Source organism: Xenopus tropicalis, chromosome 1 (genome assembly GCF_000004195.4).
Source record: "Xenopus tropicalis strain Nigerian chromosome 1, UCB_Xtro_10.0, whole genome shotgun sequence".
In the NCBI taxonomy this organism is placed as follows: domain Eukaryota; kingdom Metazoa; phylum Chordata; class Amphibia; order Anura; family Pipidae; genus Xenopus; species Xenopus tropicalis.
The window spans coordinates 57,949,783-57,977,278 of record NC_030677.2 but is presented as its reverse complement, the minus strand read 5'-3'; the positions used below and the strand labels follow the sequence as shown (position 1 = coordinate 57,977,278).

At 37.8% G+C, this 27,496-nt stretch overlaps 1 protein-coding gene across 2 annotated transcripts in view; it reads right to left on the bottom strand.

Moving 5' to 3' along the window:
* Positions 1 to 27,496, bottom strand: part of ttc29 (tetratricopeptide repeat domain 29) — a 149,862-nt gene that overhangs the window by 106,869 nt on the left and 15,497 nt on the right. For both annotated transcript variants that reach the window (XM_002938930.5, XM_031895505.1), the window contains exon 4: positions 13,206 to 13,429. In XM_002938930.5, coding sequence (XP_002938976.1) covers positions 13,206 to 13,429 — 224 coding nt within the window. The remainder of the gene's footprint in view (positions 1 to 13,205; positions 13,430 to 27,496) is intronic.

Genomic DNA, 27,496 nt, shown 5'->3' with positions numbered 1-27,496 from the left:
AAAAGTGTATAAAGGTAATTACAGTATAATGTACTGTTGCCCTGCACTTGTTCAACTGGTGTGTTTGCCTCAGAAAGACTACTATAGTTATAGTATAAACAAAGCTGCTGTGTAGCCATGGGGGCAGCCATTCAAAGGAGAAAAGGCACAGGCACAGAGCAGATAACAAATAAAGACCCATTATATTTTACAGAGGTTATCTGTATCTGCTATGTAACCTGTGCCTTTTCTCCTTTTTTCAAGCAGAATGGCTGCCCTCATGGCTACACATCAGCTTATTATATAAACTAAGCTTTCCAGTAGCCAACACACCAGGCTTATCAGTGCAGGGCAACAGTACATTATATTTTACTTACTTTAAAACACTTTTATGTTTTGGTGTTACTATTCCTTTAAAGTAACATTCACTTAGAGGTCAACTTATGTGAAAATAACATTTTCCAAATGATAAAGAAATGTCTCATTGGCTGTTGTGTCCCCATTGACATAAAATACCACCACAGGCCATATAAACCTAAGTCAGACAAATCTGATCCAATGGGATCCAATATTAAGCGCTATCTGGGGATTAGTAGTTTTCAGTTCAACCACTCCCTCTGTGGTCCAACATCTGGTCAATTGTACAGTACAGTGAAAGTACAGCCATGAAAATTTTATGCAAACTCTAAGAGGAGTGGCACACGGGGAGATTAGTCACCCTGCAACAAATCTCCGTTATCGTGGGCGACGAATCTCCCCGCAATGCCATCCCACTAGCAAGAATGTAAATAGCCGGTAGGATGGCATACACGTTGCTACGATTTCCTAAAGTTGCCCAAAGTTTCCTTGAGAGGCAACTTTGGAAAATTGTAGCGACGCGTATGCCATCCACCCGGCGATTTATATTTTTGCTGGTGGATTGGTATCATGGGGGGATTAGCCGCCTGCGGTAATGAAGATTTGTCGCGGGGCAACAAATCTCCCCGTGTGTCTGCCCTAAGAAGAAACTATAAAACATGCATATCAGTTTATGCATTTCAGGCCATCAAATAATTAACTCTGACTATTGGGGTAAGAAGAGTGTCTGTACAATACTGTAATCAAACCAACTATATGTATACTACTGGGCAAAACTGTGATCTCAAAGCACTCGCAGCAGCTTTTAAGAAACATAAAAGTCCTAAGACATCTGCAGGGAGAGCAGTGGGACTCCAATTTGTCCATTAAATGAAGTTGTAAACATTGATTGTTTGCTCTTGATTCTTGGCACACTGAATCAGGCCAGATGTTAGGTCACTGATTGCTATCACCACTAATTACAACTTATTTAAAAATCACCATAGAAAAAAAAGAAGAATTACAGTTCTAGAATGATTGAACTAAGCTATATGTTTCCAATGTCTTCTTTGTTATTGTGCAATGGTTTGTTGCATGCAGTGATGCTTTATGGCAACATGGCATAAGTCTGGTACTTTAAAAAAATTGCTGCAGAGTTAACTATATCTAATTAAGTAACAAGTACTAATAATTGGTAGTTTATTGTACAAAGTAGTTTTGATAACTCTTGAATACATCCAAATAAAAGTCTAAAAAATATTTCCCAGTAGGATATCAAACATGTTGCATTAAAGTATAACTATATGTTCATATGTTCATCATGAATAGATACATTGGATCATAATATGTTGCATATTAAAGAATCTTACAACACATATGTAATAATTAATAATTTTACTTATTTTCCTCCCTGAGTTCACGTTACTGGAAATAATACAGGACCTAACTGTAACAGAAAGCACAGCCAACCAAATATTTTCTGCCTCTAACAGTGGCTTTGGTTCTGACCCTCAACCCCTTTAAGTTTTCCCAGATTCCATAAGCGAAGTCAACTATATATTCATACAGCACACAAATAGGATGGATAGTAAAAGTACCCTGTATGCATTACCAAAATGCTAGGCATACAAAAAATGCATATACACATATTGACACAAAATACCTGGCGCAGACCTGGGTATATTAGTAAGGGTGCTTCCAGTATGGTGTAGTCAAGTGTGGTTTCAGTGCCTGGAGGCAGCTGTTATTTCTATGCATTACCTTGGTCTGTTTAATTGTATATCCAGTTCTTTGTTATCCCAACCTTGGCCTATTAATGATTAAAACTGTTTCCACAAACCCAGAATGATCTTGTTGATTTTTTAAAAATGAATCGCATAATGTGATGCGCACTAGGCAAATCCATAATGGAGAAGGACCTTGGAGTCCTTGTAGATAATAAACTTGGCTGTAGCAAGCAATGCCAGGCAGCAGCTGCAAGGGCAAACAAGGTTTTGAGCTGTATTAAAAGGGGTATAGATTCACGGGAGGAGGGGGTTATTCTTCCCCTTTACAGAGCGCTGGTAAGGCCCCATCTAGAATATGCTGTTCAGTTTTGGTCTCCAGTGCTCAAACGGGACATTATTGAGTTAGAGAGGGTCCAGAGAAGGGCAACTAAGCTGGTAAAGGGTATGGAAAGTCTCAGTTATGAAGAAAGACTGGCCAAGTTGGGTCTGTTTACACTGGAGAAGAGGCGCTTAAGAGGTGACATGATAACTATGTATAAATATATAAAGGGATCATATAATAACCTTTCTAATGTTTTATTTACCAGTAGGTCCTTCCAACGGGCATGAGGGCACCCACTACGTTTTTAAGAAGGGAGGTTCCGTTTAAATATTCAGAAAGGATTTTTTACTTTGAGAGCTGTGAAGTTGTGGAATTCCCTCCCGGAATCAGTCGTACTGGCTGATACATTATATAACTTTAAGAAGGGGCTGGATGGATTCTTAGCAAGTAAGGGAATACAGGGTTATGGGAGATAGCTCTCAGTACAAGTTGATCCAGGGACTGGTCCGATTGCCATCTTGGAGTCAGGAAGGAAATTAGAGAGGCTTCAGATGGGTTTTTTTTGCCTTCCTTTGGATCAACTAGTAGTTAGGCAGGTTATATATAGGCATTATGGTTGAACTTGATGGACGTATGTCTTTTTTCAACCCAACTTACTATGTTACTATGTGAGGTAATTAAGTATATTTTTCTTCAAGTAAACGCAAACTGTGTGATATTTGAGTTTTTCTTAAATATGGAGTGTTTCTGTTAAAAAACAAACAAACTTGAGTTTTCAGAAAAACTCATATTTGAAAATTAGTAAAATGGCTTCCCCGGATACACAATAAATGAAGTTGATAGCAAAACAAAATCTTACTATGGTTTAAAAGTTCAAAAAAAAAAAATTATATTAGATTATTTTGGTGTTTTCTAATTAACACTCAGTAGGTCTCTAAAATCTGAACCTTGGTCAATAACACCATCTGTTTTTATGTTAATGACCAAAAATTGATTTTCTCACACTTACAAATAATCAAATAAAGAAACAAACACATATATAGCTTGACAATTCTGTGCCATTAACTCACAAGTCAAATTAAGGATACATTAATTAATTATAAAAAAAAAACTTAAACAATAGGTCATCTTGCTTACAGAGCCAGGCAACCTGCAAAAATCCACCCTAGTGACATTTTAATATTCCTTAAAATTGGATCCCATTGTGATCAGCTCTGTATAATAATGCCCTCTCATTTTGGGAAACTATACCCCTAAATGTTACAGGTCTCGCTAAAAATATATCACATAAAACAGCCCATATGTAAAACACTGATTCACCTAGATAAACCATTTTCAAAAAATATATTATATACCATACTGGAATAAACTATAATATAAATGGTCTGTTGGTTAAGTATTCATTCTGAATGTATAGTCATCCCTTAACTGTTGCCTCCGGCTTATATATAAGAGGGGGTTTATTACACAGAAGGTTTAACTGAGGGATCCTGATTACATGCTTTCTTATACTGATACAATTGACACGAAATAGAACAATAGTGATTTTTTTATAAAGATGCCCATAAGGGGTTGTTTACCACCTTGGGGACACAGGTGCACTAAGGAGCACAAGGGTTTGCCCTTGGTGCTCAATTAACAGCACTTATGCCCTCCTGGGTTGTTGCATTCTGCACAGAGTGCTGAATCAAAAATAATTTTTTTCTGCCCTCCCAGTGTGAAAGCTGAGTGTCAGGTCAAAGTGCAGTAAGGCTAATTTATGACACTTGACTGGACTTGGCTGTAATCAAATAATTTTACAGAACTGGACAGAAGTTACATCCATAGAGGCACATGACAGTTCCCCAAAAGTGTCATCACAGGCACCTGGTAGCTGGCAAGAGAGCCAGTGCTGGCATTTTAATCCAACTGCTATTAAACTCAATGCATTGCAGCAGGGTTTAAAGAAGAAGGAAAAGTGGAATTACCTGATACCCTGGGCTGGTGCTTCTGTTGCCAAAAAAAACACACCAGTCTGGGGTACATGCAGGCCAACAATCCTTGCTCGTCTTTAGTCTTCACACATGCACAGTAGAGTGAAAAGCCGCACTTTAACAAAAAAAGTCAGCTTTTTCGACCCTGAAATCGCAGCTAAAGGAGTAGAAAGTAAGAGGATTGCTTGTCTGCATGCGCCCCAGGCTGGTGCGTTTTCTGCTAATAGGAAAACCACCCTTAGGTATCAGATAAGTGATATTATTCACTGGGGGGGTGCCTGACATTTTGGCACACCCCAGTGATTCCACCATTTCTTCTCCTTTAAGACTGTTCTGTAGTTACTGCAAAACACTACTAAATACTTGAAATATGCATGGTGTGACATGGGCCTAATAATTTTTGTAATAATCCAGGCTACTTATTGTAGAAACACACCCTACCTGATTCCCAAGATATAGGGGTTGGTTCACTAAAGGGCGATAAAATGAGCGCTACTTATAGCATGCGTTAAAAATGTTATCGCTTCTTATTTTTTGCGACTTAATGCTCGATTCACTAAAAGGACAGGCGTCATAATTAAGACGCAATGTTCTTTGCGTTATTTAACTCGCGCTGATCGATAAGCGTTATCGACCTCTCGTGGGCCCTGCCAGTATCCCATGTAAATAGAGATCAATGCAGCATTCACACAGTGATTGGGTGAAAAAATGTGGGAACATATTTAATAAAGGTTTACATATGTAAACAGATGGGTAAACAGGATAATTGTTAATAAATTAAAAACAATCTTCAGTTGGGAGAATGAATAAGTCTCTGTCAGCTATCCTACTGTTTACGGAGTGAGATTTATTTACTCTGCAAATTATCAGTATACAATCTATTCAATATTTCAAAAGTTTTTTTTCAAAATTGAATACAGCTGTGCATCAGCAGAATGAAATCTCTGACAGTCTCACCTTCTCTCTCTAAGAACTTTTGGAGGTCCAGGGCCTCATTTAACAAAAACAGGACAGGCTCATTTCCAAATGCATATTAGTGAACATATGGCAGCAAAATTGATGCTACTCAGAGTGGTACTTGTGTCCACACATGAGAGCTCATGTATGTCCAAAAGTGCAGTTAAGTCACCGCAATTTAAAACACTTTAAATAAAATGTTCTGCTTGCACTTCCTTATAGCTGCTCTTGGCTCCACTCAGTCCTTCCTGCTTTCTGTTCCAAATTGAGCACTGCTGCACCTACTGATGTAGCCATCGTCACCTCCGGACCAGGTTTCCCTTAATGCCTTGCATCAATCACTTAAATTCTGTTGTGCAGAAAGAATAGGGAGCACTCTTGCAACCACAATGACCCTGGAATGTGGGGGAAAATGCTGCATTATTGGAAGAAAAGATGGCGACTGGGCTCAAAACTGCACTTTGCTCACTGCACTTGCAGACATGAATGTATCCTACACACTTTTCAGCTTGTGGTGAGCACCAGTGTGTCATAAAAGCTTGCTCTGTTGAATCAGCAAGTACATGGACTAAAGCTGGCCATACACTATCCACTTGTTAAGCAACTTTGCCAAATGAGCGGATCTTTCCCTCGATACGCCCACCTAAGGTGAGTGATATCAGCATAATCCAATCATTTATCCCCAGGGCCAAGCGACTGGATTACAACAATAGGAATACAAGCTGTTGGAGCGAGGGCCACATCTGATGCGGTCCTCAATATGATGAGAAAATCAAACCTGTCTGTCCCACGCGCATACAGATAAGTTGCAGAATCGATCTGAAGGGATCATATCGGCAGCTTTAATATGCCTGTATATGGCCACCTTGAATTTTTGTCACCCTACACCTGCAAATAATTTCATTTTCCTTTAGCAGTTTGCATCAACAGATTCTTATTTTAGTGTCATTACTTAGGGCTCTGGTACACGGGGAGATTAGTCGCACATGACAAATCTCCCTTGTTGCGTGCGAGATTTGCGCGGCGAGATTTGCGGAGATCGGCGAAGTTGCTTTGAGAGGCAACTTCGCCCGCGTATTCCATCCCACTGGCGATTTACATTTTCGCCGGTGGGATGTCATATCGGGGAGATTAGTCGCTCGCAACAAGGGAGATTTGTCGCGAATAATCTCCTCGTGTACCAGAGCCCTTAAAGGAGAAGGAAAGGCTAAGTCACTTGGGGGTGCCAAAATGTTAGGCACCCCCACATGACTTTAATCGCTTACCTTGTACCCCGGGCTGGTGCCCCTGTTAGGAGAAAACCGCACCAGCCCGGGGTACCTGCAGCGAGTGCTTCCTTCTTCCTTATGTCTTCTGCCGGCAAAATCCCTGGGCCGGCACATGCGCATTAGAGTGAAAAGCCGACTTGAAGTTAAAGTTCGGCTTTTCACTCTACTGCGCATGCGCAAGCGTGTGAACTAGGAAGAGCAAACAATCACAGGTACCCTGGGGTACAAGGTAAGCGATTAAAGTCACTTAGCCTTTCCTTCTCCTTTAAACCCATTACTGGCAATTATTCATGATAATCTGGGCACTGGGAACAGTAGATTACTGGAGCTCAAGTATATTTTACTTTAACTTATTAAAATAAGAAGTGTGTTGACTCCAACTCATACACAAATATAAATTTATGAAAGACTCTTGGTGCAGTCGGTGCTTTCATGGAAACTTTTATACCTCTTTAATTAATCATTAATTAATCTCTTTTCATTAATCTATAACTTTAGTGTGAAACACTGTTTATAATACTAGGAAAAAGTGAATGACCCTAATATTTTACATGTAAAAATCTTACGCCCTATGCTAACCTACAATCCTGGATCCTGTATACCTATAGCATAATAATTACATAGTTACATAGGGTTGAAAAAAGACCATTGTCCATCAAGTTCAACCCATCCGAGTAAACCCAGCACACAACCTATACTAACCAATCTATACACTCACATACATAAACTATATACATAATTGGACAAACTGTGAATTAGCAAATCTGCAGCTGTGAATATAAAATATTTTAAGGAAATCAACAAAAAAAATCAATGTAAATTAGAAAATGTTGAAATATCCTACAAAATACATTACGGCAAATCCATCTGTAATAATAGTAATGTGAGCAGACATTTAGTCTGGTGTGCAGCTGTGGCCGGCTGGATAAATCAATAAGATGAGCAATTGTTACTCATTCTATTCATTTTACATAACCCATTTAGTGCTACAAAGCTTGTCTTTAAGCTCTGAATCAAGAAAATATGATTACCCAGCACAAGTATTTTCATGGGAAACTATCAACCACTGGGGCATATTTATAAAACTGAGATAAAGAGTCATGGACATATAGTTTTTACAATTTTCCACATCACAACTCTGTGTAAAAGCTAGCAAATTCCAAAAGCTCTAAATCAGCAGTTAAATTGTAAGGAAAACTCTTACATAGGAATTTAAGTTAAAATGCAAAGCTAAGGACTAGCGCAATAACTAAGCTTTAAAAATTGTTATTTAAAGGCTTAATCAAGGTGGGGTGCCAAATTGATATCACTGTTATTGCTATCGCTGACTATTGTAGGAGTATACTCTGCAATCCTGGCAGTTTCTCTGGGCTCTGCATATGTGCAATAAAGCAAAAACTTTGCTTTTCAGCTTCTAAGTTAAATATTTGCACACTGCCATGGGCAAAATAGAGGTTTGCAGAGACCAAATGCAAGATGGTAGTGCAATGCTACCTTCAACAGTACCCTGGGTCAGCTCAGTTTTAAAGGAGAAGGAAAGGCTAATAAAGAGTTAATCTCAAGCTGCAGGCATACCTTCAGTTGTCTCAATAGTGCCCTTAAGTCTCCCCATAATTCACCTGTTCAGATGATCAGAAGCCAAACAGGAAGAAAAAACGCTGAGCTGTGTAAAGAAAGTTCCCATAATGCCTCACTCCTGCACAGACACCCAGACCAAGTGAACATGCTCAGTTAGTAAGACTAAGGGGCTGATTTACTAACCCACGAATCCGACCCGAATTGGAAAAGTTCCGACTTGAAAACGAACATTTTGCGACTTTTTCGTATGTTTTGCGATTTTTTCGGATTCTTTACGAATTTTTCGTTACCAATACGATTTTTGCGTAAAAACGCGAGTTTTTCGTATCCATTACGAAAGTTGCGTAAAAAGTTGCGCATTTTTCGTAGCGTTAAAACTTACGCGAAAAATGCGCAACTTTTCGCGTAAGTTTTAACGCTACGAAAAATGCGCAACTTTTCGCGTAAGTTTTAACGCTACGAAAAATGCGCAACTTTTTACGCAACTTTCGTAATGGATACGAAAAACTCGCGTTTTTACGCAAAAATCGTATTGGTAACGAAAAATTCGTAAAGAATCCGAAAAAATCGCAAAACATACGAAAAAATCGCAAAATACCGATCATTACGAAAAAAACGCAATCGGACTCATTTCGACCCGTTCGTGGGTAAGTAAATCAGCCCCTATGAGTCAGCTTCCTGCTGATTGGCTCAGATCCACATTCCTAAGGGGCAGGAGTGAGTTTCTTGAGGGAGGGGGGGCAGGAGAGAGCAGAGAGCTGCGTATCTCTGGCAAATGAATTACAGCCACAAGAAATCTTTTGACAAAGAAGTCAGTGCAGCGTTTCTGTGAGTGCTTATATCAGTTTTTACATAGACCTTTCTGATAAAACTTACTTAGTTTTCTTTCTTTCTCCTTTAAGCAAAGCTGATCATCATCCCAGGGTCTGAGGTTAGCAATTATAATGACTGGGGGATACCTAACAAATTGCCCCACCCCCCCCCAGTGATAAAGCCTTTCCCTATCCCTATAAAAATTACATTTTTAGAAATACACCCCACTATATAAACCCTAGAAATGCATGGGCATGGGCAATTTCAAGATTATGGGGCAGATTTATCAAAACACAAGTTTGAATCCTGAATGGGAAAAATTCAGATTGGAAACGAAAATTTCTGAAGATCGCAAATATCACGAAAATGCTTACGAAAAAATCGTATTAGTCACGATAATATCGTATTGGCGAAAAAGTCGCACAAGCGTCGAAAAAGTCACGCAATCATTGGAAAAGTTGTGCAAGGTACGAAAAGTCGCGGAAAATACGACTGGACCGATCGAACGAACACTCAGAGCGCACGTGGATAAGTAAATGTGCCCCTATATGTCAGCACAGTAACAATAGTGAACATTGCTGCCATGACACTGGGACCCTAGGTTCAGTTTCAGCAAGGACATTTTTGGAGGGGTGATCAAATGTTCTTCCCACATCTGTGTGGGTTTCTTCTGGGAACTTTAGTGTCATCCCACATTTCAATAACTAATTGCCTGGTTAACTGACTTCTGATAGTCCTGAGAGTTGATCATAGCGTGCATATATATTGGTCAATACACTTCTATACACATCTATAGGATTGAATGCAGTAAAATTATTGCCAGGGCAAATGAAATAAAATGAAGGCACAAAGATTAATTAAAATTCACAAATAAAAATAAACATGAACTTACAGTCCATTTTCTAACCAGATCTTGTTTTTTTAAAAATTGCTTTTTGTATTGCGGATGCTAGAAAAAGGTAACATAATCTCCTCATTTTATGAATGTACTTTATTGCCTTAGTATGAGACTACATACGGTACAATATTATTTTTATAGTCATGGAATATTTGTAACCTAGATTTTTAATAAGGGAGCTTTAACTAATTGCTCTTGCTTCACAGTAAACACTAAATAATACTGCTTCTCTTGTTACCATTTGTAATGTTATTTATTGGAAGGCACCCTGGCCAATAAACACACACTAGGGACCTCTGCATTTTTGCCACAGGGGAATTTCGATCACTGTTTTTCACCAGATGACAGAGGAGGCCAAAAGCCCAAAGTGCCATTAGCCTTGGACGTCACTCCATTTTTAATCACACGTCTACTGAAGGTTACATTATAAAAACAGAGTGAGGTTTCATAATTGCCCATGTCTGGTATAATGTCTTCATATACCATTCATTAACAAACTGGAAACAGACCCAATACCTACTGCTTTATACTGTAATACATCTGTTTAAGGAAGCTAATGATGATCATCACATCTATAACTGGTCCTTCCATCAGCAATAGTTGCTGGATGACAGTCACTAAAGGGTACTACTGGGATGCACGTGTGTCCTGTTTCTGAATTTACAGTCTACTGTACATACACTTCCCAGAACCCTATTTAAACACACAAAAGAGCAGATTGGGACACAGGGTAAAGTACTGAAAAAAAAACACAGGAATGGGATCCATTATCTGGAAAGCTCCAAATTACAGAACCTCCATTTTAAGCAAATAATTTTAAAATATTAAAATTATTTTTTTTCTGTGTAATAATAAGAAGTACCTTGGTGGTGCCCACCTTATCAGTGCCAAACCAATCCTATTGGGTTTATTTAATGTTTAAATAATTTTTTAGTAGACTTACGGTATGGAAATCCATATTACGGAAAGACCCCTTATCCAGAGAACCCCAGGTCAAAAGCATTCTGGATAACAGGTCCCATACCAGTGTTGGTAACATGTATGTATATACAGTATATTGTATATATCTGCAAAATGGCAGATTGGGACACTGGATAAAGTACTAAAAAAACACAGGTATGAGATCCATTATCTGTAAAGCTCCAAATTACAGGAACTCCATTTTAAGCAATTAATTCAAAAATAATTATTTAGTAGACTTAAGATATAGAGATCCAAACTACGGAAAGACCCCTTATCCTGAGAACACCAGGTCAAAAGCATTCTGTTCGTAACATGTATGTGCATATATTGTATATATTTTGTTTTGGGGACTTTTACAGAGGACCATTTTGCATTAATAAGTTTTAACTCTAAACAACTACATTATACATGCATGGTGCCACATGCGTGGTATAGTTTATTACTTATACACAATCTGGTTATATGCATATTGAGAATTCACTTGATATACTGATACTGAACTGGTATCATCCAGCAAATTGTCCATATCATCCCACTGCAATCCAACATTTGCTCAAACCTCAATTACTTTCCTCATGAAGAAGTTATAGGTAAATTAAATCATTTATGTTACAGACATTTAGCCATAATTTAAAAAATATCTAGTAGAACAAATATGTTTACCACAGATCTTGAATTAGAGCAGGGCCTTCTGGCCCTATTTTTAATCTGTAACCCCTCTGTTTAATTACTGTAAGACCCCTGTTCCTTAACTATTAATGTGAAGTCCTGCATAACTTGAAGGTGCTACACAACTGATGATAATGACCATAAAGCCAGTTTTCTTGTGGTCTAGAAGTGTAATTTACAACTGCAAGTACAGTGTGCAAAATACAATTTGGGGCATAAATTGCCATGATTTTGACCCGTAATGCAGTGTTTTCCCAAAATTATAGCATAATTGCTGCTGTGTGGTAAGTTGCATAAGCTGCAGTTGTGCCATTGTGTAAACCCTTGAAACGAATGGGTTCAAGAACATACGGCAGCACAGTAATGCACTAGTTAGCATTGCTGCTTTGCAACACTGGGGTCCTAGGTTTAATTTCTGTGGGACATTTGTATGCCCTGCCCATGTCTGTATGTGTTTTCTATGGAATCTCTGTGCCCTTCTCCACTCCAATAACATATTGCCAGGTTAACTGACTCCTAAGAGTTGATCATAGTGTGTTGTGTGAATGTGATAGTGACCTAAGATTGTAAGCTCTACTAGGGCAATGACTTGCTACAACATGCAAGCACTATTTTGAAGTCAGGAGTGTGTCAAAGCTTGAATTCAATACATTATTTTTTGGCACAAGACTGCTGCACCTATTGACACACTGTGTAAACCCTGGAATTAGCACCACGTTCAGGGTGGCATTAGCTCAAGGGTTTCACATTATACAAAAACTTCCTGATTCAGGGGAAAGGGCATGCTAGATACATTGGTGACTGGTGAAACTATGCATAAGTACAAGAAACATGTTTGGACACAAGCACCTTTAATGACTAGCATCAATAAGCACAACATTTGCGCACAACCTCATTTGGCAACATTTGTATATAACCCTTATAGAGTGCAAATAGACCCCGTCCACCAATATTACATTCACGGCATTTAGACTGAGCCCCATCCCCAACTGCCCTATCCACGTCGTCTCTTCCCACAAATGCTCAGAATAATCATGAGGTGGCACAACGAAAATACTTTTGGTTTCATTTTAATGCTGTTCTAGTGGAAGATAAAAATAAAATATTATGTGTAAAGTTTGTGCAAAACAAATCTAATACATAGAACTTATGTTGAACCATGAGGTGCAGCCACTTTAAGATGTAAAGAGCTAGGTCATATCATATTTAATATTACAATAAAATAGAAAATACAAGATAAAAATTTTCTTGTAGTGTGTATTAAAATAACAAGAAAGATAGGTGTAAGTTCAGAAGCTTATTGCAATAGTACATTTAAATATTTACACAGAAGGAAGTTGCAATACTGCTTAATACAGCAGCATTCCCAGCAAAGGAAATGACACTGCATTTGTATTGCTTTTCCAAAAGATCTCGGCTTGTGCATATAAAACACAAATATTCCCAAAAGGGTGTTTTATAATATTCACACCCTTAATCTCCTTGATTCCTGTTTTAGAGGATTACAGAAAAAGAAAAGAGCACAGTTTGATGCCAGACTCCTTTTTAACCATATTTTATGATCTACTACTTATCTTGCTATATGGCAGATAAGAGTAACGCTGATAAGTGCTAAATTGCAGTAATGTTTCAGACTCAGAGATGAAACAATTTAGAATCCTCGCCTGAGGCTCTTTCTGCTTCAGCTCCTGCTGCTTTTTTACCCACAATGCCCTTCCTTACCTGCTCTTTGGGCTGCCTCAGCCCGTGTCAGGAAATGTTGAAGTTGATCCAGTTTTTCCTGCTGCTCTTCCAAGGGCTTCTGATGCCATATGGCTGACCCAGGCCCTGCAGCATCCCTCAAGGCGTCCCACCTCTGGATCACAGTATATACTTCTGAGAAAGACTTGTGATAGCCCTTCCGCAGCATCTCTATGCAGATATTATTCTTAAGTGAATTCCTATATCTTCATAAAAGAGAAAATAAAGAATATACTATTATTATTATTAATGCTAATAAGCAATAATTCAGTATTTGAATACAGATTTCCCATTTTTTATGCCTAATGAAATTCTGTAACTACTGCAAACTTTAATAAATAACAAATGGAAATGAAAAAAAAAACAATATTTTCTCTATGCAGAAAGTGTTTTTCATATTTAATATAACTGTTGTGCACTTACTGGAAAACTGTAGCAGTGGAACTGCCTAATAAAAACAAATATATATGGGCAAGGGTTATCACAGACAGCAGGGTAGACACTGGCTTTCTTTCAACTGCTTCAGGACATGTTTGTATGAAGCTCTGGTGACTCCACAAGGCCATTGGAGGATGACAAAGCAGTCTGCATTAAATACAATATTTGCTGCATCTGCTTGACACAGGATTTTTTTTAATGTTATATTTAAATACCTCTCATACATAGCAGGTGGAATAAAAGAAAAAGGTTTAAACTAAATGAAGAAAAATAAAACAAAAGAAATAAAAAAAAACCTTCTCCAGTGCTGCAGAAAAAGCAATAGAAAAATAAATCATATTTTACAAGCATTCGGCTAAGTTTTACTTTTAGAAGCTACTGACAAGCCACCAGAGGCTAATCAGACCCAGCTGGTCAGCCTGTAGTGCCTCACTCTGCTACGGTAGTATATTGAAGTATACTGTCATTGAGAAATTCATTGTGATTATAAAAAAAAAATAAAATCAACAGCCAAGTACAAAGAAAATATAATAAAAGTAATTGGGAGTAAAGTACAGGTATGGGATCCCTTATCCGGAAACCCGTTATCTAGAAAGCTCCGAATTACGGAAAGTCCGTCTCCCATAGACTCCATTTTAATCAAATAATTCAGAATTTTAAAACTGATTTCCTTTTTCTCTGTAGTATAAAAACAGTACATTGTAGTTGATCCCAACTAAGATATTATTAATCCTTATTGCATGCAAAACATTCCTATTGGGTTTAACTAATGTTTTATTAATTTTTTAGTAGACTTAAGGTATGGAGATCCAAATTACGGAAAGACCCCTTATCCAGAATACCCTTGGTCCATTCTGGATAATGGGTCCTATACTTGTACAAGCATGGAAGCCAGTTATCCAGAATGCTCCAAATTATGGGACGGCCATCTCCTATAGCATGTGTCAAACACAAGGCCCACAGGCTGAATCCAGCCCGCCTGGCCATTTTATGTGGCCCGTGGTGACTGTGCCTGACCGCGCAGCCCCAGTCCCAGTGCTCCAATGGCCTGACTGCGCTGCCCCAGTCCCAGTGGCGCTCCAAGTGTCTGCTTACATTCTGCACTACAGGGTGCATGGTGTGTATTTGTTAGGCGCCCTTTGTTCCAGCACTGCAGGAGTTAAGCAGCCGGCACGCAACTGGCCAATCAGGAGGAGAGGATAGGCTATTTGTAGCCCTTCCACTCATTGGCAAGTTGCCAGTGCAATTTGTTACTTGTGTTACAAGTCGCTACACATTGTTTGGCTCCTGTTAGAACGAGTAACGCTTCCGGTTTTGATTTGGCCTGTCCCTGACTCTGCTTGTATTCTCCCCTTTGGCGCTGCGTTTAGGCATAGCATTTTCAGTACTGACCTCAGCCCGGCCCCGATTCTGTCTCCGGTTATTCCCTCCTGTTTGGCCCCCAGCTCGGCTGTTCACGCGGCGGCCTGAATGCTGCTCCCCCTTCGGCTCCTTGCCGCGGGTTCACAAGACTTCCTTCGCGTCGCAGAGCTTAATCAGGCAGCCCTCTCAATCCTCGGCACTCCAGTGTCAGCCTGCAATCAGGTTCTGTGTAAACCCTAACAGAATTATTTCATTCCGCACCCTGCAGGGCAGAATGAAAGCAGGTGCTTCCACAGCACCACAAGTTTGCACCTGGTAGTGAGTGAGCCATCCTCTTTCCTGGGTCCTCTGCTCATTTGTGGCCTAGGTTGGCGAGGCTTTCATTCAGTCTTGTCCCACGGCTCCCGTCTGGTCCTGGCTTGCCCTTGTGCCGCTGGCCACATAGTTACATAGTTACATAGGGTTAAAAAAAGACCAGAGTCCATCAAGTTCAACCCATCCAAGTAAACCCAGCACACACAACCCACACCTACCAATCGATACACTCACATACATAAACCATATATACAACCACTAATACTAACTGTAGATATTAGTATCACAATAGCCTTGGATATTCTGATTGATCAAGAACTCACCCAGGCCCCTCTTAAAGGCATTAACAGAATCTGCCATTACCACATCTCTAGGAAGGGCATTCCACAACCTCACTGCCCTCACCGTGAAAAACCACCTGCGCGGCACCACGGCACCCATCACTAGGCACAACTGTGCCAGAGTTCCTGCACCTGCTGCCAGAGGCAACTACACAGGTATGGACTCTCCTTCAGTAGCAATATCTCAAGACTAAGGACAGTTAGTGGCTCCATCTCCACACATAGACAGGCAAGACAGACCAGAATAAACAGGTACACCTAACTCGGAAAAAGCTGCTAAGAACAAGAAAGCACACCCCTTTGTGCATGTTGTTAGCCTCAGAACATGATTAATGCACAAGGATGGCATGTGATATGGTGTTTCAGGGTGAGAAAGGATCTATCCTGCCACTTAGCCTGTGTTTTGGATTTCAGCCCCCTTATGTGATTGAGTTTGACACCCCTGTCCTATGGACTCCATTTTAATCAAAGAATTTTGAATTTTTAAAGAATGTATTTTTTCTCTGTAATAATAAAACAGTACCATGTACTTGATCCCAACAAAGATATAATTAAGCCTTATTGAAGGCAATACAATCCTAGTGGGTTTATTATGCTTTAAATAATTTTTTAGTTGACTTAAAGGAAGTCAACCTAAAATATAATTTTATGACTGATGAAAAAAAAACATAATTATAAGCAACTTTTGATATGAATATATTAAATATTGTAAGTGCTTTAAATGTTATTTGTAAATGTAATTGCTACTGAAAACAGCATTTGCTTAACTCCTAGTTATGACTTGTTAAACAATGTTGCAAAAGCCAGTCTCCTCCCCCACTACAGGTCAGAAAAGGACAAACACTGCTTTGTAACAGCAATTATATATACACATAACTTATACACTATTACAAATTTGTAATGACTGTATATTGCAAAGTTGCTTAGAGTTGTGTTTTCTTTGGCAAAAAAATTATTTTTGGGTTGACACGTCCTTTAAAATGCAGATTCTATTTTCCATAGTCTTTGGTTAATATGCAGATTGTCCATTTCCTGTAGTATTAATATTCGAGTTAATCTCCAGCTGCAGGCATAGCTTCAGTTCTCTCAATAGTGTTCTTAAGTCGCCCCATATTTCTCTCGTTCAGATGATCAGAAGCCTCATAGGGAAAAAAATGCTGAGCTCTGTAAAGAAAGACCAAGACCGGTGTACATGCTCAGTTTGTAAGACTATGAGGAAGCTTCCTGCTGATTGGCTCAGATCCACATTCCTATGGGGGGGAGTTCTTAGCATTCTTGAGGGAGGGGGGAGCAGGAGAGGGGAGAGAGGAGAGAGCTGCGTGTCTCTGGCACAGGAAAACAGACCCAACAAATCCTGTTTCTTTTGACAGAGAATTTTTTGCCTGATAAAAGAAAACAGAATTCTAAGCAACTTTCTGAATGTATTAAAAATTGTAAGTGCTTTAAATGTTATTTGTAATTGTAATTGCTAGTGAAAGTAGCATTTGCTTAACTCCTGGACTAGTTAAACAGTCTCCTGCAAAAGCCAGTCTCCTCCCCCAATACAGGTCTGTCAATCAATAGCCTTGTGTTACATTGTTCCAACAGTTAGAGCCCCCAGTGCAGGGAATAGAAAAGAACAGACAATCACTGCTTTGCAACAGCAATTATATATACACATACCGTAACTTAAATGCTATTACATATTTGAAATGACTGTACATTGCAAAGTTGCTTAGAATTATGTTTTCTTTTATAAGGAAAAAAATTATTTTTGGGTTGATGTGTCCAAATTATGGCAGCTTAACTGGACTGGGTACTCCATTAATTTAAAAGACTAAAACCAGCAATTCTATATCTTCACTTTTCTAACTTGTATAATCACATTCTATATTTGCTCATAAGTGATGTTCACTATACATTCTATCAAATATAAAATGAGTCATGTGTAAATGGCAAGTCTTCCATATTAAATGGAGTGTAAACATCATGGCTGTGCAGGATCCTTAACTGCAGGGATCTGTAGTCACTACTTTTTATCCTTATATACCTGTTTTAAATTGATGCCATGCTATACGCAGATCTCTTCCAAGTTAGTTCCTGGGCAAAGACCATACATTCTAACTCATTACTACTCCAAGGTCACATAATGCAAATCCAGGTTTACAGAGTAATATTAAGCTTTCCTTTAAGCCAGGTTTTTCAAGCTTGAGGTGTGTGGGCCTCAAGTTTGAAAGGCTCCATAAACTTTACTGTATGATATCAATGTGGCCCTTGACCATGCCAGATGAGACATAACCAGCCCACTATATTTAATAATTTGGATGGCACTGCTTTAAGCCAATGAATAGTATATACTGAACAGCTTATACACAGACTAATAAAAGCTAAGAGTTAACTTTTGTAAAACACAAATGGATAACAGATAATTCACCGACCAAGGCCAATGTCATCTCTAATCATCTTTTTAAAAAAGAATACTTTACAGTGGTTTTTTTAACTGATTAATATGAAAGGTCTGTCATTTCTGTGAGATGCTATGCTCAAATATAAATCAGTCAGTCGTGTTCCATTCAGTGATGGAAGTCAGTCTTACTGCAAAGTTGGCTTTTTTGAATAAACTCTTACTGTGGCCATAGGTGGGCAGATCATAGCTGTTGAGTTAGCCACTTCAGTAGGCAGCTCAGCTGGGGCACTTTGATTGGTCTACTTGACCGATACCAGGCCAAAAATAGGCCAGCTATTCATTGGGCAGGTTAAAAAATCTCATTGGAATGAGGATCACGTTGGCTCATTCATGTAGTCCTTGCCCTGATGGCCCATAGGTTCAAAAGATCGGATTAGCCTTACGAGTAGATCTTGTATGGCCAACTTTACTCAAACTTTGCAGACTGTAGCACTTAAAACAAATTATGTGTTAACATTCATGTTACATGCATGCTACCTACAAGTTTTAATCTGTTTTATGGGAAAAGTCAGTCCTGATAATCAGTGACATCAGGCAAAATATTTAAGATTAACATATGAATCAGTATGGGATAAATTTATCTCCTGACGCATGCATTTCAAGAGCCATACCTATTTTTACCTAAGAACACGAATGGTTGGTTATACAATTTTTTTTATCTTGTATATGAAATAAGCCTATAAAATACTGGTATGCAAGGTAATAACAGGAATACTTGGGACCTGGGTTTTTTTTTATAAGGAGTCTTTGTATCACTGCGTCTTATAACTACTAAAAACAATTAGAAGTAAAAGAGGATTGTTTTGCTATCAACTTGTATTTATGTTCGCTTAGTTATCGTCTTGGTACTGTCTTACAGTTCCAGAAAAAAGCTATATATTTTAGAGCTTTTCAGATAACAGGTGGATAATAGCTACCGTCGTATATGTGAAGCAGAACACAATAAAAAATATTAAAAGAGATTTTATGTTTCTCTATGATGAGAGAACATTACAGTAATTATTTGTTTCCATGAGGCCCTTATAACAGTATTAAAGCCTGGCTAACCAAACATTTTTTTTTTAAGCAGTAAGTTACTAACACTCAGCGTCCCATTAACAAGTGCACAAAGACTAACGGCTGCAAAGAAACTGGCAGTTATGGGTTTACAAGTTGTCACTTTTAATCACAGTTACTCAACTCAGAAGATCAAATAAGCCACTGAGAGGCTCCACCTTTTATTTAATGCTGTTGGAGCATATATCTTGCTTGCCATCTCACTAAAGAGAACAAGTATGGCATATGAGATTGCTATTCCCTGCTAAGTCTGAACTTAACATTATTATGCTTGCTCTGTTCTAACAAGGACTTCCCCATTCAACAGTTTAAAATCACATCTGTTTTAGTCCCCTCTCAACACACCTCTTCCATTATGCTCTAAAACAAATTGGAAAACATTAAGGTAATGGCTCCAATTCATACAGAGAACAATAGAAATATGCCTTTTCTGCACATTTCTGTGACAACACCATTAATGATACTTTGCTAGCAGTTATATTTTGCATGAAAACCTAGGACTAATAAAAAACATATATACAAGAGGAGCTGTTGAGTCCACAAAGTCTATATAAAAGCTTAAAATAATGTGAATTGTGGCATATCAAAACCTCAGCTTTGTGGTTAGTATAATTCTGATCTGTGTGTGTGTATAAATACACAGACATGTACGCACACAAGGAAGGGCATCTACCAAATGCAGGGCAACGTTGATGAAAAGGCAGTCACATTTATTAACAGTCTAGGCATCGTGGGATGAAAATTACTTTGGCTTCTCCTAACATTAATCTACCCATATCTAGGTAAGTAAGAAGTATAAGACAAGTCAAAGACAAAGGGGCGTACATGGTGACGTTGGTGCCATGCCTCATCACATAAAAATGAAAGCTCTGATACAGTTAGTTACACGTTCTAGTACACCTTAAGGTGGCCATGCACTATAAAATCTGATCATTTGGCAAAGTTGCCAAACAAGTGGCAATTCCCCCCTTAAGGTGGCCAATATCAGAGGTGGCCTTCAGACTAAACGATCGGGTTAGAACAGGAACAGTAGCCACTGGAGCAAGGACTGCATCAATGATTTGATGCGGTTCCGTGATAAGACGGGAAAATCAAACCTGCCCGATTGACAATTTTTGGGCAGATATCAATCGCGTAGGTCTGTCTTTGGGGGTCCCCATACACGGACAGATAAGCTGACGAATCAGTCTGAAGGCCTCAAATCAAATCTGCCGGTGTATGGCCACCTTTACTGATATATCTGAGCATCGCCTAGATGTTGATCAGTGCAAGGAAATTAAACATTCAAAACTCAATAGTTGACAAATATTAACAAATACTACAGCTGATAAATATTTAAGCCATAAACCTCACAAAGTAAAGACAATTAATAGATTATTAAGAATAACTTGTTTCTAAAAGGCAAACCATGTGTCAGACTATTTGTGTAGAGAGAGATAGAAAATATAAAAAACTTTGTTATGTAAGACTTTATTATTTGCTAATAATTACTTGGAACATTGGGACAGCCATCACATGAATAGTTCATGTCCAGTATTATTTCATTTTTGTTTATGAGTATGTGGGGAGAACTAAAATGTAGGAATTATACTATGGAGAAAAAGTAATAACTTTACTTTGAAAATAAAGTTCACAGATTACATAGATAATCCCCATGGTGAGATCATTATGTCCAATAAAGATTTAATCGAAGTGATCTCTATTACTAAGTACAAATGCTTTCTGTGCTGATGCATTGTGGGTGTCTGTGGCACTGACAAGGCTTCTTCCTTAATATTTATTATTAGTAATTGCCCTTAAATAGTCCTGCAAATCAGCATGGGAGATGGTCTTTGGAAAAGTAACCTTTTGTACAGATGGAAATTGTTATTACAACAACATCATTTATTACCAGATACACAAGTGTGTTTATTTAGGGATCTGTTTGGAGACAAACAACGAGGTTGCAATACTAGATACCATGGATACCAGATACAATCAATATCATTTTTCTGGGTATATGCTTTTTAGGAACAGTATACCCCTTTTTTAACATAAGTTCAATAAAAAGAGCTTGTGCTCCTTGATGTTTGAGTCTTGTGATTTAGATAAGAGAGGGGGCATGGAGGGGCACTCACCAAACAAAAACACAGCATGCCAGGGTTCAGGTAAAATGTGTACAGAGCAACAAAAAAATACCACACTCAACAGGCTCAGTTGGAGTAACTGATTTTAATACACAAACAAAAGAAAATCCAATGTTTTGATCACATCATTGTGATCACATAATCTCTTGTTTATTAACCCTTTAAGTCCCACAGAATGTAGAATCTACGTAGATTCTATATTCTGCAGTACTTATGGGTTTGGGAGCAGAGGAGTGGCTTTTAAAGATGTATTTACCCCTATTTGTTTTGTCAGAATGTATACTTTCAGAAAATATAGGGTTTTCTGGGGTCTCTGTACTGTTAGGGGGTCTTATGGCACATAATACACATACCAGGTGCTAAAACTGCAGCAGCTAGAGAGTCAGGCATGAAAATTCCTACGCACTATTTTCATTTGGGTGCCTCTGTACGCCACATAGTTGGGTACATCTATGCATATTGGGCAAGAAAGTGGAAGATCTGAGGCAATTTACTGGTATTTCATCAAAACTGCTAATTTTGAGAAAATATTATACATATAATACACATAATAAATTATTATACATATTTTTGGTATTTAGAGCGCAAAATCTTGTTCCAGAAGTAGAAATACACAAAAATGCAAAAAAAAAAAAGGCACATTTGGAAAGTTAGTCTCCTGAAACCTAAACTACACCCCCCCCCCGGTAAATACCCCTAAAATGAGAGAGCACAATGAAGTAATGGCTAAAAACACTTGAAGATATAGCTCGGTTAAGTATAAAAGGTTAAAGATATGGCTAAAAACATCAACAAACAATTGAAGATATACCTCGGTTAAGTATAAAAGGCAAAAAAGTATTCAATATTATCAATAATAAAGAGTTTCACATTTTAGCTTTTTAGTATTTTAAAATCTGTTTGTCCTGATGTGCACTTTACAGAAAAATACTGAGGAAAAGTTTATCTGACTATTTATCACATAAAAACTCTATTGAAGACAAACTGGAAAACTGGAACTGAATAAGGAAATTTTTTACTTCTCAAATTGAATCTCACCCATAAGTTTTCAGAAGATAAACAATAAAATAACACTTTGTCATGGAACTGACCCTGGCCCAATGTTTGGAATAGTGAAGAGACAGGGAATGGACAGTCCACCAGGGCCCAAACCACCACTTTTAACTGATGGTCCTTCTTTGCCATTTTACCCACAGAAAATCCTAGGGGGTCATGTATACAAGTCCAGTATGCAAAAATTCAAGTTCTGACATGCATTACCACATTTTACCCATAATTCAGATTTGTGGGAACATTTACAGCAGATGCATAAAAACAGAAACAATTGCACTTTGAGAGTGAAGGCTGTATACATTGCTGAGCGCATGTACAACTGATACACTGGGTCCAAGTCTGGAATACATTTGTAAAAGATGATTTGTAGCATCAATGTAACATTAACATACAGTGGAAAATCTTGCAGATGTAAAGGTAGAAACAAAAAAAATATTCAATTGTTATTATCAGATTAAAACCAACCAATATCAATGGGAGAAATACATTAACTGGGATGATCTGTCCAACATTTACATAGCCTGTGAATATTTATACCATTTTATGTGGGTATGTTTACGGACAGTCAGAAAGGTCTATGTAAATACAGCCAGAAGCACTCACAGAAAAGCTGCACTAAGTCCTCTATCAAAACAAACACAGGATGTCTTATCTTCCTTTGTGTATACATGTATTTTGGTATCTGACTTCCTCTTAGAAAAATCCTTCATTCCAAGGGCCTGAGTCTTCACAGCTCTCTCCTCTCTCCCTTCTCCCCCTTCCATAAGAATTCACTCCCCCTCCCATCAGAATGTATGATCTATGCTACCAGCAGCCCAGAAGTTACAAAACCAAGCTAAAATGGCAGCTGCTATCTTAAACAAAGGGAGGAAGCTTCTAGGGCTGTTTACTCAAGTATGGTAAAACTTTCTGCAGAATAAATATAGCGTTCTAGATTTCAATAATGTGGCTAATCTATTGGTAGTAAAACGCCAAAATTATTTTCTTTTTCCTTTAACATACTGATGTTACAAAAAGTAGTAGTGTAAGCCCAGCAGAAAAGTAATCACATTTAAAGATATCTAATTAGTGTTGTGGAAAAACAGCAGCTACCCAAATGAAGACTTCCTATGATTAACATCTATTCAGCACATTTGTCACCCTGCTACATTCCCCAAAATGTATCTAATAATTGGTGTGGCTTAGTTGTCTTATGCTGGGCAAATATCATGAGGTATCATGAGGCTTTTTATGGAGACAGATCCTCACCAAAAATAAATAAAGAAAATTGTATTCTTGTTTAGATATGTTTGCCACTCCAAATTGCGTTGTTAGAACTGTATAAAGTATATTATAGGTGACATTTTGATGGATGGACTATTATGGTACAAAACATTAAACATATACATAATAACATTTAACCAGTTCACATACAAATCTATTATTTTGTGTAATTCAGTTTCTCAGCATATAAATTACTTTAGTTCACAGTCTATACAGTTTTATTATAATAACAAATGTCGCATGCAGGCAAACATTAGATTTTATAATATGGTTTACACTTAAAAAATTAAGAAAGGAAGTGTTTTGAACTACAGTTTATTAAAAGAAGTGCTTCTGTTACATATATCAATAGTTCATTTTATAACCACCATTTGCATTTTAACTCAATCCAAAAATCAAAGATTTTAGGCAAATGAATTTACCAAGGAAATAATACATATGCTGTGTACATAAACAGAACTATGTACAATACAATATTTTAAGTAATATATGTCAGAAAATATGCCTCTGTATAAAATATACTTTTTATCTAACTACTATGTTTTTGGTTAGCTCTGACCCTGGGAGCCAGGAGAGTATAGCTGATGCCACAACAGGCTCACTTTGATTGGCAAATTTTAAAGTCAGACATTAATAACTTACTGAGAAATCAATGTTCCTAAAATGCATTGTATAAGAGCCACTAATAGCATTCTCAAGATAGTGTCATAATTGTGCCTACACTTCAAGAGCTCCTAAGGGGGGCAATTAGCATTATATTGTTCCCTTAGCATTTGAGGTCTAGGGGAAAGCTGACCAAGCCCCTTCCTTAGAGTCATCTTTACTGCATTTCACACAGTGAATTCAGATTTATAAAGCTGCACATTCTTTTAGCATGCAGCTGACCCGTGGATTAGGATGTTGGTGTTTTATATTATATGACCTAAGTGGTGAAATATGTGTATAATTAGGACTTGTTTTTCACTACTTATATATATATATATACCTATATTTTTACTCAATTCTCAAGGTGGCACAAGGAGAAACCTTGTGCACAAATCTGTAACCATTTTCAGATATAATTTTATGCATATGATGCCCAAATTCTGTCTCCATGGTACATGGTTGGTAAAATAAATCTGATATATGTAAAAATGCACAGAAAATAGTGGCATCCAAAATTTTAGTTATTCTCACAAAATTATAAAAACTACAATATATGTGTGCACTTCTATGTGCTTTTATCTGTGTATCAGATTGCTAAGTGCAGCATCTATTTGTGTATATGAGTATTTGTTAGATTTGGCCTTGCTGTCCAAAACTGGTGAATACACATTTTAAGAATAAATTTATGATTTCAAAATTGTTTCCATTCCCACATCATAAATTTGTAACTAAAAACAAATGATGCACATAATCAGTTTGGATGTCAGGTTCATATAAGCACCTTTTGAATTTGGCCAAACCAAAGTGCCTGGCTGAAGCATGGATATGCCATTATGGTTCAGCTTTGGTTAGCTATTTGTCCAAATCTTTTGCCCTTCCTTTAATATTTAACCCTCCAAATGCCACACAACATTGAATTTATTTTCTTTTACTAAAAACTGACACAAAATTAAGTTTCGATATTCTGCTGCACTTCCAGTTGGAGGAGCTGGGGAGCAGCCATTAAAGCTGAAACTTCCTTCCCCTTCATTCTTTAGCCCCCAAGCAATGTGCAGAGGCAGGGAACCAATGATGCCTGAGGCACAATCTCCACCCCCCCCCCCCGGCCCACAGACAACAGCAGACACATGGTTTATCCCTGCAGCCAGTTCTGCCTGATATCCATCCTGCCTGCCCCATGTAAGTGTCACACAAATGCACATGCGTAGGTTTATACCCACTTCCATAATTTTGGTTGGAAATGGGGGGCTTGAACACTCACAGCATAAACATACACAATTATGTAGATATTTAACAGCGTTGTGTTTTTTTGCCATAAAAAATTTATTGCCAATTAGACTAACAAGATCACTAATTGTCCTTTGTAATATATTTTGCATTTTATGTTTCATTTAATTCTGTAATTCTTATGTATACCAAAGCAAATCTATTGAAACTGGGAGTTTCACCATGCATCTCACTAGGTGAAAATAAATGTATTGGTTTTATTTGTTTTATTGGATTTTTTAGCCCATGAAAAAGGGGTCTTATAGCACATTAGACGCATTTGTATAATTTATTTTGGTACCTAATGCTTTGGTATGCATACTGGGTATCAAACTGTTCATAAGACTTGTGGCATTCATATTATGCTAATGATTCATTTTGGTAACTTATGACACGTTCAAGATTAATAGCTGTAAAATGCTGCAAAAAATACTGAAGTGATTTTCAGAACTTTTATAAAATAGGTTAAAATAGAAATAATTATTTACCCATTTTGGGTTTGTGAGAATGTGCACTTACAATACATGATTTCCATAGAAAAAATCTTCATAAAACTATACCTATTTGGTACTGGTGCACTGAAAACACATACAGCTTTCCAAAACAGTTGTAGTTTTATACATAAAAAAAGACATTAATTCAATTAAAGGAACAGACCAAATTTACATACATAAATTTACATAACCCTGATGTAGATATAGTATTGGTATTTTAAAATTATTTAAACTAAATTTCATTTTTTGCAACCATTCTATATGTAATTAACTCATACCAGAATCTTACCATATTACTCGTATCAGAATCTACCAGCTACAATCAGGCACAATAGTATTATTTCAGATACTGGATGTAAAAAGATTAGAATTGGTTAGTAAATAGCACACAACAGTAGGGATGTGCAGATGCATAAATTGGATGTAGGCACACAGGGTCAGACTGACCCACAGGGAGACCATGGGAAATCCAAGTGAGCCATAAGTCCCCGTGAGCCCCAGCTTCCTTCATCTGTTGTTGTTACAGTGAAAGAAATCTTTAAGATTCACTTCAGACTGCATGCTTATGTAAAGTTTTGAGCAATTCAGTAAGATTGGACTATGTACAGAGAGTCAACCCTGTCCAATAACACTGCACTGTTCAAAACTTTACTAAGAGAGGTAATAACACTGCACTGTTAAAAACTTTACTAAGAGAGGTGTGCAGTCAGAAGCACTGGTCCTGCAAGTTTTCTAATAGCATGAAATTGGAAGTCATTGAACAGCGAAGGTATGCTGCAGACTGGGATCTGCAGAAATGGAAGAAAAGAGACTTTAACAATAAATGTGCTTCATACATTGGACATACGGAGTAACATATAAAGCAATCAATAACCGATACAAAAGGTGAAGAGAACCCTGCCCAAAAGAGCTTACAATCTATAAGGATACAATAGAAAAAGCAAAATGGTGACAAAATTATGTTTACAGTTTATGTTTGTTTAATAACAAAAGGAAAAAGTGTGTGAAAAGTGCATCTTTTAAAAAAAAAAAATTCTGATACAAAAAAGTTAAGAAAAAGGGGAGGAAGATAGCAAAAGGGTTAAGCTAAATTTATTTTCAAAGATAAGCAGGAGAATCCAGGGAGGCTGTTAATTATAAAGTGCTGGCAGGGTGAGTTTTTCAGGAATAGTTTGTACTGTGTAAATGGGAGATCAAAAGCTAATAGATTCCCCAAATATATATATATATCCCCCATATAATCTGGGCTGTAAACAGCATGGGCATTGAAAGGTTCAGACTGTTTTTGCTGTGTGTATCCACTGCATTGCTCTGTACTCTCAAATAGCTTGTACAAGCAAATTGAGCACAATCCACAAACTACACACAGCTGGCCACATATGAATGGAATACGCTTGGGTGCAGGCACATGTAGCTGATCTCTGCCTAAAAACGTGAGACTACATTCACTCACCCTTTTACACACGTT